Raw genomic sequence first — 15,978 nt, 5'->3', positions numbered from 1 at the left:
ATTTCACTGTATTGCTGGTAAAATTGGGCCATGAATCTGGGTGGAAAAAGATAGGTCCAAAACATCAATACAGACCATAAACTCTGTTAGGGTGAGTCACTGGACACCCACACCAAACCATTACCCCTCACCGATCAAAAAATTTCTGAAATACTCAGTATAACTCGGTAAAGTGAAATGAAGAATATGACAGTTGCCAGAAGGCAAACACTTAATTTTTTAATTTTTCATCCGTTAGCTCCTTTTTAGGCAGTGAATTGCTTTGTCCTTGGACTGGACTACCAACTCATTTGGAGAACTCTCTCATTCCTACCATCTGAAATACAAGATTTCTTCTTTGGACTAGTGTTGCCAAACCAAAGGGAAATCCTGACCATGACACCTAACTCAACTGTTGGTTCAAAAGTAAATGGTCCCCAGAAGATCCACCTTGTGTGCATATTAAGTCATTAACAGATGCAAAATTTTAACCATCTACACCCCAACACCATATTTTGGAAGAGGGGATTCATAAAAATATCTTAGTACACCTGGTAAATATTTTACCAAAACTAATTTACTTTTGTATGGAGTTTTGTTAACATTCAGCATAATGATCCTCAGTAGTGCATTGTAAACATAATATACCGTAATTATTGCATTATAATGAACTTCACACATGAAAGGTAACTGCAAAACATAACACTGTCAGTCTCGTGGATTCTTTCTTCAGTGGATAAGAGCTTGAAAATGTTAAGCGGAACAGTCTCAACCTCTCAAGGTTGTCAAAATAATTGTTTGAATCTCCTTTACTAAGAGATTTAATTCTAACCCAACATGTCCAAGTTTTTTTGTGTGTGTGCAAAAACACAAACGTTTCTGTTCATTATTTTCTTTAGCTTAGAAAAAGTAGATAAAAGTACAAAATTACATAATCACTTGTAAATCTCCATCCCCGCTCCATCTCCCCCATAAAAATACGAAAGATTTTTCTCGCAACTAAACACTTTTTTGCTTATCTCTGTATTCATCAAGCTTATCATAGTTGATAAATAAGTTATGCCGTATTAGCCTGCGAAGCAAGCCCTGGAGGAAAGGAGGGGGATTAGGGAGAGCGCATTCCGCTCGCCCCAATCCCCCCTCCTCTCCCCACGGCTTGCTTCGCAGGCTAATGCCGTATGTATGTCAATGACAACCTATACTAAAATAATACAAAACTAGGTTTCAAGATACACATGTTGCTTTTTGCCAATGGCCAGTCGCTACAGTTCGGGTGCTTATGAAGCAACGTGAATGTCGCCATGTTGTCTGCGCTTGTTGCGGCTGCGCAGCATCAGGTAAGCTGTGAGGCAGACAATTGCCACGACGAGAACACCGCTGATCGCTACTGTAATCACCGTGCTCGCTGAGAGGGACTGGGGCACATTCTCTTCACCTGATCCAGCTGAGAAGAGAAAATAAATAATCAGCATAAGAGAAAGTTTCAATTGAGTACTGAAAGTAATTCTGGATTGCATTAGTTTTGCTCCACTTTGCTCTACGATTGGTTCAGAAGACTTATGCCTCAAACCAACTGCGACAAGCTGGTTTGCATTTTTCTCCGCTTTAGCCAATTAACTTGTTTTTACTTTGAGTTTTGATCGGCTTTTTCAAGATAGTTTCCTTCATTCTGATTGGTCTTTGGTTCTACACTGGCTCTGGTGTTGTGACACCTAATTACGGACAAATCTATACGAAATACAAGTTCTTTATCTGTTTTTGGTTTTTTTGTCTCACCTTAATGGCAAAAGCTAAACGTCTTTCTATTCTCTACAACTCAGTTTGAAAAAAAAATGTTTTCTCTTGGGATGCTTTCGATATTACTGCTCTTAATAGTTTGCAGCACGCCCGTCGCATGTGGACCCACGAAAAAGAAAATCCTTGCCGAGTAGTCCTCGCTAGCCCAAGTGATAGAGTATAATCCTGAGACGTGACTATGCCCCTTAAAAGGGATCTCAACGCATTCTGCATGAAACTTTACAACAACAAAAAAAAACAGTTAACAATCACAGAAATGAATGTGTCGTACTTTCTTTCTCTTCTTCATCGTTTCCAAAAACAAAAGGCCCCGTAGACACGTGATACACTTTCGTTTCGTCCATCATTGACCTTCTTTTCCTGGAACTAGGACACGAGCTGTTGGATGGGCACTCGCACAGAGAAGGGGTCTTGTCTGCCAGACAAACCCTAAGATCGCAGTGGAAGTAAACCGGGTCACCTGCCTCAGCTCCATAGTACCTAAAGGACTGAATGGAGAACTCCTCTTTGGTGTCGTCATCAGTGCAGCTGTAGGACAAAGTGTCTCCGAGGTCTTCACTTTTCTGCTTGTTGCCACAACTGTTTGAAAAAAGGAGATCAATACAAATCAATTGGTCTGATGTCAAAAATACATCTTACCCAAACCTTAAACAATATCGCGCCAGTAAAGGTGTTTTGGTAAAATCCGATCGATATGGCAGAGAGATTACATCTTTCCTTTGCCAAATTGCCTTAGTTGCATTGCCCTTAAGCTGAATGACCTTGCAGACAGTGGCTTCATTTTCATGGGTGGAAAAATAACGAATCCGTTGTGTCACATTTAAGGATGTTTCCTTGGTTGATTCAGTTACAAACGATATCCGTGATAAACAAAACAGAGAACGACAATTCGCTCCTATTAGAGATTCACAGGAAATTTATGTAGTTGGCAGTATATCGTCTTCGTTTCGCCATAGGTTTTAGGAACAACGTTGGATATTTCCCCCATTTTGTAACTGTGCTTCTCTGAATTTTCTCAGTCCCCATAACTTGGAGTGTCTCCATAGTTTTCAAGTATTTATAACTAGCTTTGGATCTAGGAGTGTTGCTCAGTTTTCTCCAGGCATCATGACCGGAGAGCACCTACCCTTCCTCTATTAGAGTAATTCTCCCGTCCGTTGAAGCCGGGTCTCTCCCCTTTGACGAATAGCAGTGAACAGGGAAAAGGTCAAGATTAGGTTCAGTGCTTGAGGTCTCAACCGAAGCCCGGAAGTACAACATTTTTCTCAGCGGAACTTCTTTGGGAACTTTTTCAGTGAAATTAGGGTCGTAAAACGCTTGGAGATAAAAGCTGAAAAACGCAGTGCCTAAGAGAGACAAGAAAATAAAATTCTGTTTTGAAGTCTATCCATTCCGTTTAGAAAACAATCGTGATTGCAAGGTGACTAAACTAATGCCAAAAAAGAACATTAATCTCGACGACTTTATCGTATCCCAATTACCCGATAGAATTTTACCCCGGTGATCATATTCGAGTGGGGATGGCGGAGTAATGAGACGCTTGCCTCCCACCACTGTGGCCTGGGTTCGATTCCCAGACTACAAGTAGGTTGAGTTTGTTGTTGGTTCTCGTTCTTGCTCCGAGGGTTTTCCTTGGGTACGCCGATGTTCCTCGCTCCAAAAGAACCAAAATTTTAAGTAAATTTCAATTCGTCCAAGAAACAGTTGGCAAGCACACCCCGCAGAATGTCCACTACTAAATCCCCATCATCAAAATTATTGTTCCCATTAAAAGATCTAAGTTTTCACATTTCCCCATTCAGAACCCTCGTTAACTGCAACGAATCGTTTTTATCATTTCTACATACTTGAATCGTTGTTTTCCTGGTTCTTAATCGGCACAAAGCTGGCTGAGGATGTGTTTTGATTGTCATAAGAACACTCTGCATAGTACAGGTGGTCATAAACACGCAGCTGTCCGTTGCTGGTGTTTCCCTTTGTTGGATTGATTTTCAAGACATATTTGATACTGCTGTTGGCAGGCTGTTCTGAAGACCAAGCGCAGTCGGGTAGTTTCAGGGCACTGTAGGTTACTGTCTCATTACCAAATAGTGGCTTGCATTCGTTTTTGCCCCTTAACTGCCATTCATCTACCTCCCACCCGTCAAGATCATCTACGCCAGTGATTTTGATATCGACCGTGTGATTGTTGTTGCAGGTAACTTTACCTTTTGGTACACCATGCATGTGGCTTGTCCCTGCGATAGAATGCAGTTAAATGTAAAGATAAATCAGATTAGAAAAAAAAAAACATTCAATCCAATTGATTGAAACAGTTCTTTTATGAAATTCCTCCAGAGTTGGTTCTGTATCTGAAGTAAAGAACCTTTGCAAACGGCTTCTCACATAATCATAACATCAGTGGTAGATCCAAGCCTTAAGTTAAGGGGGGGTGGGGGGTGGGGTTCGTTTTATTTTGTGTGTGTTCACCTGCCGGCTTTTCTTTTCTCTGCGTTTATTTTTTTACGCAAAATAAGGGTGGGGCAGGCCTACCGTGCCCTTCCCGCCATTGATAATGCCGGTAATATTGACAATGATAATGACTGGGTTTGAGCTGTAGAATGAATCGGAATTTCACTCGGCGTCGCCTCAAGTAGTATTAAAAATCTTTCAAGTTCGTTGTGAATCTAGTCTACCATCTGCAAATCGAAAAAAAAAAGACTTTGAGTCTTACCAAGCTGGAAGACAATTGCAAATACCGCCAAAACAACTAGAGTCTTCATTCTTCACTGTGAATAGGTCGATATGTCCCGCTGATCTATTTCTCTTGAATATCCACCCCTGTTAAATCAACAACAGTATCCACCCCTGTTATAATCAACAACAGCAATAAACGAAAAAGGTTTGCAAGACACAAGTTCTTTACTCATAGCTGTTCGGGACGGTTGAAGCAATGTAATCTCTTCTCTGATCGATTCTATAGAAGATCATTCCACTGCGTGCCAAAAACAGCCCTTCCTCAGAGAAAAACTTCGATGAGTGAAGAGAAAGTCTGATTAACCTTCCAGATGAAAAGAACACAGTGTTTAGAATAATTAATGTAGATCACTCTCTAAGCAACTTTCACCGAAAGAAAAGAGAATCTGAAGTTTCCAATCTCAAATTAAACGAAAGACGATGTTAACATCATAAAATCACACTTAATTGTATTACTTAGACCACCGGAAATTCATATCTTGAACTCATTTAAACTCTTAGCATATTTGCCTAAACTGATCAATAAGTGAACAAGAGCAACACATGTCGCTGATTAATTTATGGTAAACATCAAAAGTTTTATAGAATTTAGAGAAAACGGCACTACTGACTTCTTCACAAAATACAAAAAGACATATTCTTCGATTTAGAGCCTCTCGCAATTTTCTAGCTTGGAGGACTGTATAGTCCTGTGGTCTAAGAGCATTTGTGAAGTGTTCGTATTGAAAATAATATTCAATTGAAAAGATGGATTAAAAGATCATGATCATTTCTTCGTAGACTGACCTAATGAATAGTTAGATGCGATGAATGAAATATTGTAAGAAGTGTTTGTTTAAGACTTTGCGTATTCGCTGGTTACCTGTTCCATTATCACGCGATGATCATAGCGAAAAGCTACAGAAATTTCCTTTATCTTCTGAAAAGAATCTAAGCTTTTTGACGGTAAGAACTACATATAATTCGACTTTTACACAGGGTGCAAAACGTCGTTTAATAGACGGCCATAACTACCTACACTGCCATAACGTTCCGTCGGTCTGGCTTTTTTAAGTAGTTCTGCTTTACCAAGGTTTGCCGGGATTATCTCAATTGTAATCACGAAATTCACAGAGAAACGTTTGTTTATACGAAGACACAATATAAGAATAAGTAGTATAAGTTTGTTAGTAAGATTTTATGACTCCTTATGTGGTACTTTTGGACATTTTATCTTCCAGTCCTTAGGCATAACTGTAACTGAGGAATTAAGAAAAAAGAGCCCATCGAACAAGCTAAGCCAAGGTGTGCGATAACATTGCAGAAGAGACACACCTTTCCACCTTGATCATCATTAAATCTAATTGACTTCAGTACTATGTTGTTTTCCACTGTTAAATTAATTTCCACAGGAATCTCAAAAAAACTATCCAAATAAAGACTCTGAACATACTGCATCGGTATAACAAAAGAAGTAGTTATTAACATCGGCTTAAGATCGACTCGCGTACTTTACTTATTTAAATAATATTACACTTGTTCTCTGCAGTTAAATACCACCTTTAAGATATAATTAGCACATGAAAGTGTTTGTGCTAAATGGACCCTACCTGACTTCATTTTGTTTGATATCAAGGCTTACAATTATTGGAAATTCCCTATCACTTTTGTAAGTTGTTTTTGTAATCACCTTAAGGTTCCACCTATCAGGAGGTTATTTAGCGTCGACCTACTTTCGCAAGTTGTTACCGAAATCTCCACGTGGTTTCGCCCATCAAGTAACTTTTTTCCGTCAACACGTTCATATCACTTTCGAAACTGCAATGATGCCGAAACCAAACAAACGCCCACCTTTTTACACCCATAGACTGACGTTTGGTTTACCCTTCAATCTCTAGGGTGTTTTTTTATTGCGAGAACTTACTAGGAAACATCTTTAAACCCGAGTCACACCCCCGCGTGGCAGATCAATAGGAGATCAAAGGTCCGCTGTATTAGAGAATGCTTTCCCGCCATCGTTTCTTCCGTTAGGCTTGAAATTCCATCATCATTTTCTGGCGAACTTGATTAAAACTGACGAGTTCGACCATAGGGACCAAGCGAAACTAATCGCCATAGATGAAGTACGCATGTAGAGCAACTGCTCTGTGTACTATCACTTGGTTAGCAGAAGTTGTTTTAGATTGTCTTCTCTTTCAGCACGCGTAGGAAATAGTCCTTTACTTTTTTTTAAATTTTGAATCACTCGTACTGCCGGCGTCGGGCTTTTAACGATAGTTTATGGAACTATTTACTTACTTAACGATTTGATGAATATATGAAAGTTCATATATTTTGAACTGCGGTTACAGATACGTATGATGCACGATCCTCGCAGTAGAGAGCGCTATTTATGCAATAGCGAAAATCAGACCTGAAAAAAATCAGGCCTGTACGGGATTCGAACCAGTATCGCAGAGGTCAGTGGTTCGAATCCCGTACAGGCCTGATTTTTTTCAGGTCTGATTTTCGCTATTGCATAAATAGCGCTCTCTACTGCGAGGATCGTGCGTCATACGTACTTACTTAACGATTGTTCTATGAAAACGAAACAAAAACGTTTTGCACAATCACTAAAAAATTAATTAAAAATAAAGCTGCAAAATGATCTGACTTACGGGTTTTGCGGCTCCTGTTCGCCTGACTTTTTTCAAGCTTGCTTCACACTGTAACCTAACCCCTATCGTTGCCACTGGGTGTCGAAATGGAATTTCCAAGGCGAGGTTATCATTCTTTATAGACTTTTTGCTCTGATCGACGGTGCCTAATTCAACAAGTGACGTTTTTTGTCTAAGTTTGTTTACATTCTATGATTATTGGAATCGATCATTTTCCTAATCAAATTAAAGTAAACAAAATTGTTCACATCTGAATAAAATTTGCAGAAGTATATTTACTCGAGTTTTGCTCAACCTGACCACTATACCATGTTTTACTTTTTAAGACAAGTCCTTAGTTGTATGAAATGGCATTTGATCGATTACAACATCCATTACTTAAATTATTACATAACTCGTTCGTTTTGTTTATTTAAACTGAAGTACGTGTTTTCGTGGGCGCGAATGACTCTAATACCAAATTAAATTGGCGAATATCGATGCCTTAATTATTTGTTTACGCTGGATGACGCAGCGGATACCTACATTCGTTATTTTTATCGGCAGAGACCTTGTCAGTTAATTCTGTAAAGTAATGGCTGGAAATAGAGACTGATTCAAAATTTCGAAATTGCGAGCAAAAAAATTAATATTTAAAATGATAGAGGAAGTTAATATTCTAATCCATGTGGCAACAAAGTGGTGGACCCAATTGGTGAGCAATAACGCCTTGATGAAATCTCAGTTGCTACAACAGAAAGTGCATCCAAGGGATGCTAAGACAAACAAAACATTTATTGGTTGTAGCAACTAAGTTGAAATTGTAAATTGGCCACCGTAACGAGTTAAAAAGCTGACGTTTCGAGGGTTAGCCCTTCGTCATTCGCTCTGACGAAGGGCTAACGCTCGAAACGTCAGCTTTTTAACTCTTTACGGTGGCCAATTTACAATTTCAAGTTAGTCGATAAAACCAAATTACCTTGTTACCCCAACCGACACAGCACCACAGTTTCTTTAGAAACTTTCACCCTTAAAACGTTTATTGATTGAGCCGAAGGCACCTACCAACATCAATTCAAGATTCTTGCACAATCTGAATTCTTGGAAAAGCTGGTGAGAGAATGAACTCCGACGCTCAAACAAGCGACTACTCGAAGTTGTCCTACAAAACTTGTCTTGGCGTCATTACCGCAGATGGAAACTATTTTGGCGCAAAGCCGAGTCGCAAAAAAGATATTATGCATGGTTGTCTTTGTAATGCGGAATTATATGGGGTGCATATCTCGCGATTTCCAAGGTTGGAAGAATTACCCATTGGCTGCAAGACAAAAATCCAATTGGAGTAAACGGTTCAAAGTCATCTGGAACGACTGGAAGGACCTTTGGGAGTTTTTTTTTTTCCAGTAAAATGTACTTTATTTGAGTGAAATTTCTTCATTCCAGTGCTCAGCATTTTCACGTCTGTAGCTCTCCCCAGGCCAACTCATTATATCCGGATCTTTCATTTGAATACAGCGCTTAGACTATCGCGACAATACGCGTATACAGTATCCACTCACTGTGTTCCATTCATTCATTTTATTTGCCATTACCAGAAAAAAATTAACCAAATACAAAATTTATGATACATGAAAGATAAAAAGAACTATTCTAACTCAATTAACTTTCGTAAGAGGAAAGTTTCTGGTTAAACGCGCAATGCAGACTTGACTGAAACAAGAAATTAGTCTTCAATCGTGTATTGGAGGCGCTTTCATCTTGCGAACAGATCTCGCAAGAGTTGGCCTGATTTAACATATTGTTCGAAACTTTCCATTTCGAAGGGTACAATTTCCAATTGAATACGGAATTAATTCAAAATACTGCAAGGAAACTGTAAAATGACGAGCGGCGAATGTATTTACCGCAATTCGATTGACTATATGTTCAGGATGGCTAGACATATTCAGTAATCGAGGAACTTCGTGTTACAGGAAAAAGGTCGTGGCGCGCGCTGCATCAAGGCTGGAAATGGGCCTCTAACTTGTGAATTGAATTGTTGTCGATTATTCATTTTGCCAAAAGAAGTCAAAACATCTCACAAGACGCGAAGATCCCCGGATGTGACGGTAGGTAAATTCTAACCCTGTTTAACAAATACTCAAGTAGCGTCATCTGCATTTGAATAGCGACTATTTTCCCAACAGAACAAGGACAACAAATAAAGAAAAGAAAAAAGTGGTGAAAGGGGAAGGAAAACCTCAGCAAAGCGGATTTACACTCAATTATTGTTTTAGGTGCTGAAAATTGGACATAGCCGTATCATTGAATAATAATTTCATAATTAACCAGTCATAATTCATGAGTATATGATATTTTCGGTACCGTGACCTATTCACCGCAACCTGGTTAGCTCAAGCGGTAGAGCGTCGGACTGCAGTGCGGGAGGTCGAGGGTTCAAGCCCCAGATCGGAGCAACATTCAGGGTCTTAAAGTAACTGAGGAGATTGTGCTACCTTTCTATTATTTCAAGAAATGGACAGACATTCTAGTCTCCTCAGATAGGGACGAAAAAATCGTAGGCCCCGTCTCCTGCATATTCTCAATACTGGTTAGCAAGGGACGTTAAAGAACCCACACACTTATCGCAACCCTAACCCTACCTTGGCCTGTTTACTGAAATTGGGGTAGGGGATAGGGAAATAACCTTGTAAATTGTAAATTTACCTGCGTTTGGCAAATGTTTTAATACTATTCAGCATTTTACTAGCTCTCCGCCTCTGTTTGCAAGTGTTTGTAACAATCAAGTCAACGAGGTGTGAGGGCAAAGTCCTGTAGTTCTTCTGCGGAAGTTTTCAGTTATTTTTGAAATTTCAATTGCAGATGTGCAAGCCTAGATGGCGTCAAACAGAAGCAAACACTTGCAAACACTGCTAAAATGATAGCGACTCGATCAATCAAAGGCTCCGTGTTTGTTCCATTTAATAATTGTTGTTTCTTTTACAATCTTCCGGCCCACCGCTGTTTGTGGGTCCTACGTACGTTGATACTATTGTGGCTCGGTTTGGCTGCGGTAAGCTTCTACGGCATTTATTTACGCTGTAGCTGTATAATTTCAAACGTGTTATTTCATAGAAACGGCTTGATTTCCCAGTTTACAATGGATTTAGTGTTTTCATAAGCATGCATCCTGAAAAGTCGAGTGTGATGAGAAGCGTGTTGGAAATGATGTCGTCATGATAGATTTGTTTCATGATCCATCATACAGACTCTCCAGCCTGATTACATGAGCAGGGCTTACCTGGTTGGCCAAGCTGGCGAGATTTTTGGAGAGTTCTCGGCCCTTTTGCTTAACGGAGCAAAAATTAACTTCGTGATCATATGACAACCGAGCTAGCCCGTCTAGCCGGGACACCAATATCGTCAATAACTCCCTAACATACTATAAACAAAATCAAAACAAACCGGGATATATATTCTTCGGCTGGATGGGCCACTTGACTCGAGCACAGACTTTACCTTTATCTAAAATCTGCTGAAATATTGTCTCCTTTCTCAACGTAGAGAGAGTGTGTGTTAGACGCCAACGTTATTTTGACCGGTGAAAACTCAGCGAAGGACTAGAATGTCTTGAATGAGTTGCCAGTAATCGGATCCTTATGCTTTTGCAAAGATTTCTGGATTGATTGATTGATTGATTGATTGATTGATTGATATCTGTATTGCACGTTGCTAGAAGGAAAGTTATGGCAAAGGTTGTTTCGACGTCCAAATCAAAGATTGCCTGTGGCCAACTCGTGAAAAGAGGTTGTGAACTTGTAATTAGTGGTCTTGGAGCAATGAAAGGTTGCTTTCATACAGTAGATAATCCAGACCTTGAGCTAAGAATGTGAGGGGGGCGGGGACAGTTATTGTGTGTGTGTGTGTGTGTGTGTGTGTGTGTGTGTGTGTGTGTGTGTGTGTGTGTGTACACCTGCCGGATTTCCTTCCTTCTGTGATTTTTTTTACCCAAAGTAAAGGAGGGGGTGGGGTCTGGGTCTGGACTCCTCACCCACCCCCCCTCCCCCCCCCCCCCGCTTAGGGCTCCTCCTATAGATCCGTCATCTCAAAAGCCAAGTTTCCGGGTAACTAAACAAACTACCATTTGACCCGGGCGTTTCCTCACGTTTTTCATCGCTCATTCCATCATTCCAAAGATCAACAGCTCGGTCAAAAAAAACATTTCCCTTGCGCTGACAACGACTTTTCTCCCTTGAGGATATATATTTTCAGACCTCGTAAGTTCTTTATTCAATACGCCGACAAGTATGAAAACAGGCTCTTGGTACATAAATACAACTGATAAGACTTAAATGAGCTATTTCCTTGCGAGTTATGGCTAAGTTTATAATATGTCGAGACCATTATGCGATGACGATTTCACAATAGACCTTACGCAAGGAGAGAAGTTTATCGGTATATTTTAATAACATATTTCGTGGTAATACCGACGAAAACTTACACCTACCTTGTATTAAAATTATCTTCATCCATTTATGATAAAAATGCAGCGAAAAAGCGTTGATCTCCCTGAAAAAATGATGTTTATGGACGTCGAAACTACCTTCGCCGTACATTTTTTTCTAGCGGGTTGCAATGTTTGCCTCGTAGCGATCCTAGAAATATCTGCGCAAATGCAGGGACTCGATTGCTGGCAACTCAGTCATTATGGCAACCATCCAACTCCACATAATAATAAACGCATACAAAATCTACAAGAACAGCGAAAAATAATATTCTGCGTTTATCGAGTTTCCGTTTGCAAAATTCGTCAGATTTAGACGCTGCAATACGAATCTTTCTTCGCCTGCACAAGCAAAATTCCACTATTTTCCCGTTCATATGTCACGTTACGCCTTGCATTTGCTCAATAGATATTTGCATTGTAACGCAATGATCTTTGTTGATAGTGTTTCTCCCCCTTACGTCTGGAAAGAAAACACCTCAGAACACATTTCATGTGACCGCAAGTTTTTTTTTTTTTTTTTTTTTTTGACTGATTGAAAAAGAGGTATACGGCGATGAATTCAATAAGTTTTCCTCTGCCAGTAGCCTGCGAAGGAAGCCCTGGGGGGAGAATAGGGGGGATTGGGGCGAGCGGAATGTGCGCGGTTACAAGTCCAAAATGGTTTTGTCTTCTATTGTTATTCTTTTATTTTGTCTCATGACTTTTGATGAATCTTTGTCCATGGTAATAAATGAACGCTTTAATTTCTTTTACCTTGATTATGAATCATTTGTCATTTTAATGTTCTTTTGTATGATGCCCAGACTATACTCTTCTTTATCTTCTTGTGACGTCTAAGACTCCTGGAAGGATCTTATTCATGCACCTTCCATGGTCGTTTTTCACGACGGCATCAAAAATTTTGTTTTCCATACGTACTAGTTCCACAGGGAAATAGCAATCACATTATGACTATCTTTAAAATAAGGAACGGGAAACGGAGGTATAGGAGTGGAAGAATGGGGAATGGGGAATGGGGCCTGGAGGATGGAGAATGGAGAATGGAGAATGGAGAATGGAGAATGGAGAATGGAGAATGGAGAATGGAGAATGGAGAATGGAGAATGGAGAATGGAGAATGGAGAATGGAGAATGAAGAATGGAGAATGGAGAATGGGAAACTTTTAAAATGGGAATCAGTTTTGGTACAGAAGGCGGCAAACGTATCAAACCATCAGAGATTTCTTTAATCTTTATTGTACTTGATTAGAAGACTTTGAAGAGTGAATCTCTGTGGCTTGAGAGAACTAATACGATGAAGCTTAATTCAATATTCGCAATACTGACGCCGATCACAACTGAAATCAAAGCCTAAAAAATCTAGTCCTAAAACGAATTATTCATGAACTGTCAAATAAAGGAAAACGAACTATTCATGAGCTGTCATATATAGGAAACCGCAATCGCTCAATTATTTAAAACCATAGAGAAACACAGAAAAATAATCACGCAAATTTCGATAATCACGCGTTGTTCAAAGTCACGCAACGAAACTAGAACTGTTCATAACAATTAAGTTTAAAAGTCGGAATCTTTAAAACGAGGAATCTTTAATAGCGGGAATCTTAAAGCGGGAAAATTTAAAGGGATTCTCATGCTGAAATTATTTTAGCAATTTAATCATGTTGAGTGTTGAAGACATGTGCTGACTGCCCTTCCATTGTAGCGTAATTTTAACTGTGTCAAGAGTCGCGAATTTTGATGGATTCGCTTAATTGCATAAAATTGAAAAAAAGAGCAACTTCGATTTGGTCGATTTCATCTCACGCTTCTTAAGATTCCTCATTTTAAAGATTCTCGCTTTTAAAGATTTCTCATTTTAAAGATTCTCGCTGTTAAAGATTCCCTATCTTAAAGATACCCATTTTAAAGATTCCCGCTTTTAAAGATTCTTTATTTTAAAGATTCCCCATTCCCCATTCCCCATTCCCCGTTCCCCATTCCTCGTTCTACACTTCTCATTCTCCATTTCCTATTTTAAAGATAGCCATCACATTATTATTTCAGAAATAGACGGTGCGGTTCAGATTTTCCTCTCAACCCGCCTTTCAATTCCAGTAATGGTTAGAAATGTTTCATTATTATTCTTATTTTTTCGCCACAAAGTTCTTCGAACAGTTCATCACGCCCTCATCGCCGATCTTGCTGTAGTCGATTTTCTACGCAGCATCGTCAGCTTTCCCCTTTCCATCTTTTCCATCTACTACGCAGTCCTTAAGCCTAAATCGTTTGCGTAGACTGTCTCTTGTCTCCATATCAGTTCGGCTTCATCTTGAATTCTCTGTCCACCGTGACGTTACAAATGGTGGAAAGATACCTTGCTATATATTTTCATGTCGCATGCAAAGCAAATAAGTACAAGACGAAAACCATAGGGGTTATTTCTTTCATTCGGTTATTTCTTTCATTCAATTTTAACAATCACTTTGTCTTTACACATCTCGGTCTACCACACTGATGTACGGAATTCAACAGCTTTGCACTACAGAGAAGTTTATGAAAGGGAAACCGAGAAAGCCTTACCATAGGTTGTTCCTTTTCTCGTTGCAGCTATTCTTATTTTTGGATAATTATCACTGAATCTCAAAAAGCTTGCACGCCTGAGACAAGTCGGAAATGCAGCACACAAGTCCCAACGCAGACCATTCTTCAAGCCCAAAGGCTCGCAAAAAATCGTTGTACACAGTTTTACTTCTTGTATATGTGCACGATCCTTCGCAGTAAAGCACTATTTAAGCAATAGTGAAAATCAGACCTGAAAAAAATTCAGGCCTGTACGGGATTCGAACCACTGGCCTCTGCGATACTAGTGCTGCGCTCTACCAATTGAGCTAACAAGCCAACTGGGAGCAGGCCATCAAATTCGACATAAACCCGTAGATGATAAATCAAACAACAAACATATGAAATACATATATATGAACTGCGGTTATGAAACGTATATGTGCACGATCCTTCGCAGTAAAGCATTATTTAAGCAATAGTGAAAATCAGACCCGAAAAAAATTCAGGCCTGTACGGGATTCGAACCATTGGAAGTTTTACTTCTTCTCTTCACAATCGCAACTACTTATCTGTTCGCAGCGATCTTGTTTGACGTTTGATTTGGACAAAAGGAGCCTCAATGAAGAAAGTGTGGTTTTCTTTAGGGATCAGTGCTTATGCTGTCCTTACCCAATGTAGTTAATCCGTACATCGTCCTGTTCCGGGTGAAGAAATTTACCGACAAACTAAAAACGCTGATAAACAGTGTTAAACGGATTTGTTTCAGCAGTAATCAGATAGAGGATGAAAACGTTGCTTCCCAAAATTCCCTTGATGTTAATGCAACTCTGTCGCCTTAGTAACCCAAGATGCAGCTTGGGAGGCTGGGGTGAGGGATGAGGGGGATGGGTGGGGGGGAAACTCAGGTGCTCTTATTCTTAAAGGAAAATTTAAAAATACTCAATCAAATTAGCATACTTTTTGGTACCAGTCTGATGATGTAGCGTCCCCCCTCCTAACTTGACAATTCTGCATTCCTACTTTTCTCTACTCGTTTCAGCTTGCAGTAATACGGTATGAATATTTAGCCCGATCTCCCCCCCAAAAAAACATCCACCCCCTCCACCCTCACATTCATAAAAAGTAGATATGCAAGGAAAACCCGTTTCTATTGCCACTCCAATTATTACTTTTTAAGCTTCAGCTACAGCGAAATCAGAACAGGAAAATAGTTTCTTCCCCATTCTAGTTATTTCTATCCCCATGCGCTTGCAGAGTTCTTTATGTGTGTAATCTGTTCTTACGGTATTTGTCCTTTTGCCGCGCCCCTCCTAACAAGTACCCATCCGCCCTTTTGAGCTGAAGTTTTAAATCTATTCGAGGAAATACGATATTCCATTATGTAAACGAGACTTCAGGAGTGAAAAAAGACATCCGACATGCACCTTGGGTTACTAAGGCGACAGAGTTGCATTAACATCAAGGAAATTTTGGGAAGCAACGTTTTCATCCTCTATCTGATTACTGAGCCAGCACAAAAAAGAATTAATCATCAGCTATGTATCAGAATTCTGGATAACAACAACAATGAATTCACACTTCTTGAATGCAACGGATTATGTAAAATTTTTGGGTTTACTAATTGACAAAAACTTAACATGGAAGTCTCATCTTGATCATATTGTTCCGAAGATTAGCAAAATAGTCGGTATAATCGCTAGGCTTAGACATCATGTACCTTTAAATACCCTTCTTCAAATTTATCGTTCGCTGATTTTTCCCTACACGCTCTACGGTATAGCTGCTTGGGGCCAGGCAGCTCAGAGTGATTTAAAAAAGATT

General features: G+C 39.6%; 1 protein-coding gene and 1 long non-coding RNA gene across 3 annotated transcripts in view; one reads left to right on the top strand and one right to left on the bottom strand.

Annotated features, from left to right (window-relative positions):
- Positions 1-173: 173 nt before the first annotated feature.
- Positions 174-10,694, bottom strand: LOC111344271 (uncharacterized). 2 transcript variants are annotated; one of them, XM_022951590.2, is made up of 6 exons: positions 10,572-10,694; positions 4,490-4,596; positions 3,624-4,013; positions 2,903-3,122; positions 2,048-2,355; positions 174-1,423 (listed from the first exon to the last, which is right to left on the bottom strand). In XM_022951590.2, exons 2-6 carry the CDS (start codon positions 4,536-4,538, stop codon positions 1,257-1,259), a joined length of 1,134 nt encoding a protein of 377 aa, XP_022807325.2. In that variant the 5' UTR covers positions 4,539-4,596; positions 10,572-10,694; the 3' UTR covers positions 174-1,256. The 2 variants fall into 2 exon arrangements, with proteins under 2 accessions (XP_022807325.2, XP_022807253.2); XM_022951518.2 differs by lacking the exon at positions 10,572-10,694 and adding an exon at positions 7,149-7,294.
- Positions 8,795-15,978, top strand: part of LOC148728056 (uncharacterized) — a 23,866-nt gene continuing 16,682 nt past the window's right edge. Inside the window, exon 1 of the long non-coding RNA XR_015988928.1 lies at positions 8,795-9,235. This is a non-coding gene — a long non-coding RNA (uncharacterized LOC148728056). The remainder of the gene's footprint in view (positions 9,236-15,978) is intronic.

Source organism: Stylophora pistillata, chromosome 6 (genome assembly GCF_964205215.1).
Source record: "Stylophora pistillata chromosome 6, jaStyPist1.2, whole genome shotgun sequence".
NCBI classification, from domain to species: domain Eukaryota; kingdom Metazoa; phylum Cnidaria; class Anthozoa; order Scleractinia; family Pocilloporidae; genus Stylophora; species Stylophora pistillata.
This window is presented reverse-complemented; position numbering and strand designations above follow the sequence as displayed.

Coding starts and splice junctions, on each gene's coding strand:
- LOC111344271 (XM_022951590.2), bottom strand. CDS start 4,538: ATGAAGACTCTAGTTGTTTTGGCGGTATTTGCAATTGTCTTCCAGCTT. Junction 4,014..4,489: donor TGCAATTGTCTTCCAGCTTG/GTAAGACTCAAA, acceptor ATTCTATCGCAG/GGACAAGCCACATGCATGGT. Junction 2,356..2,902: donor ATTACTCTAATAGAGGAAGG/GTAGGTGCTCTC, acceptor TTTTTCAAACAG/TTGTGGCAACAAGCAGAAAA.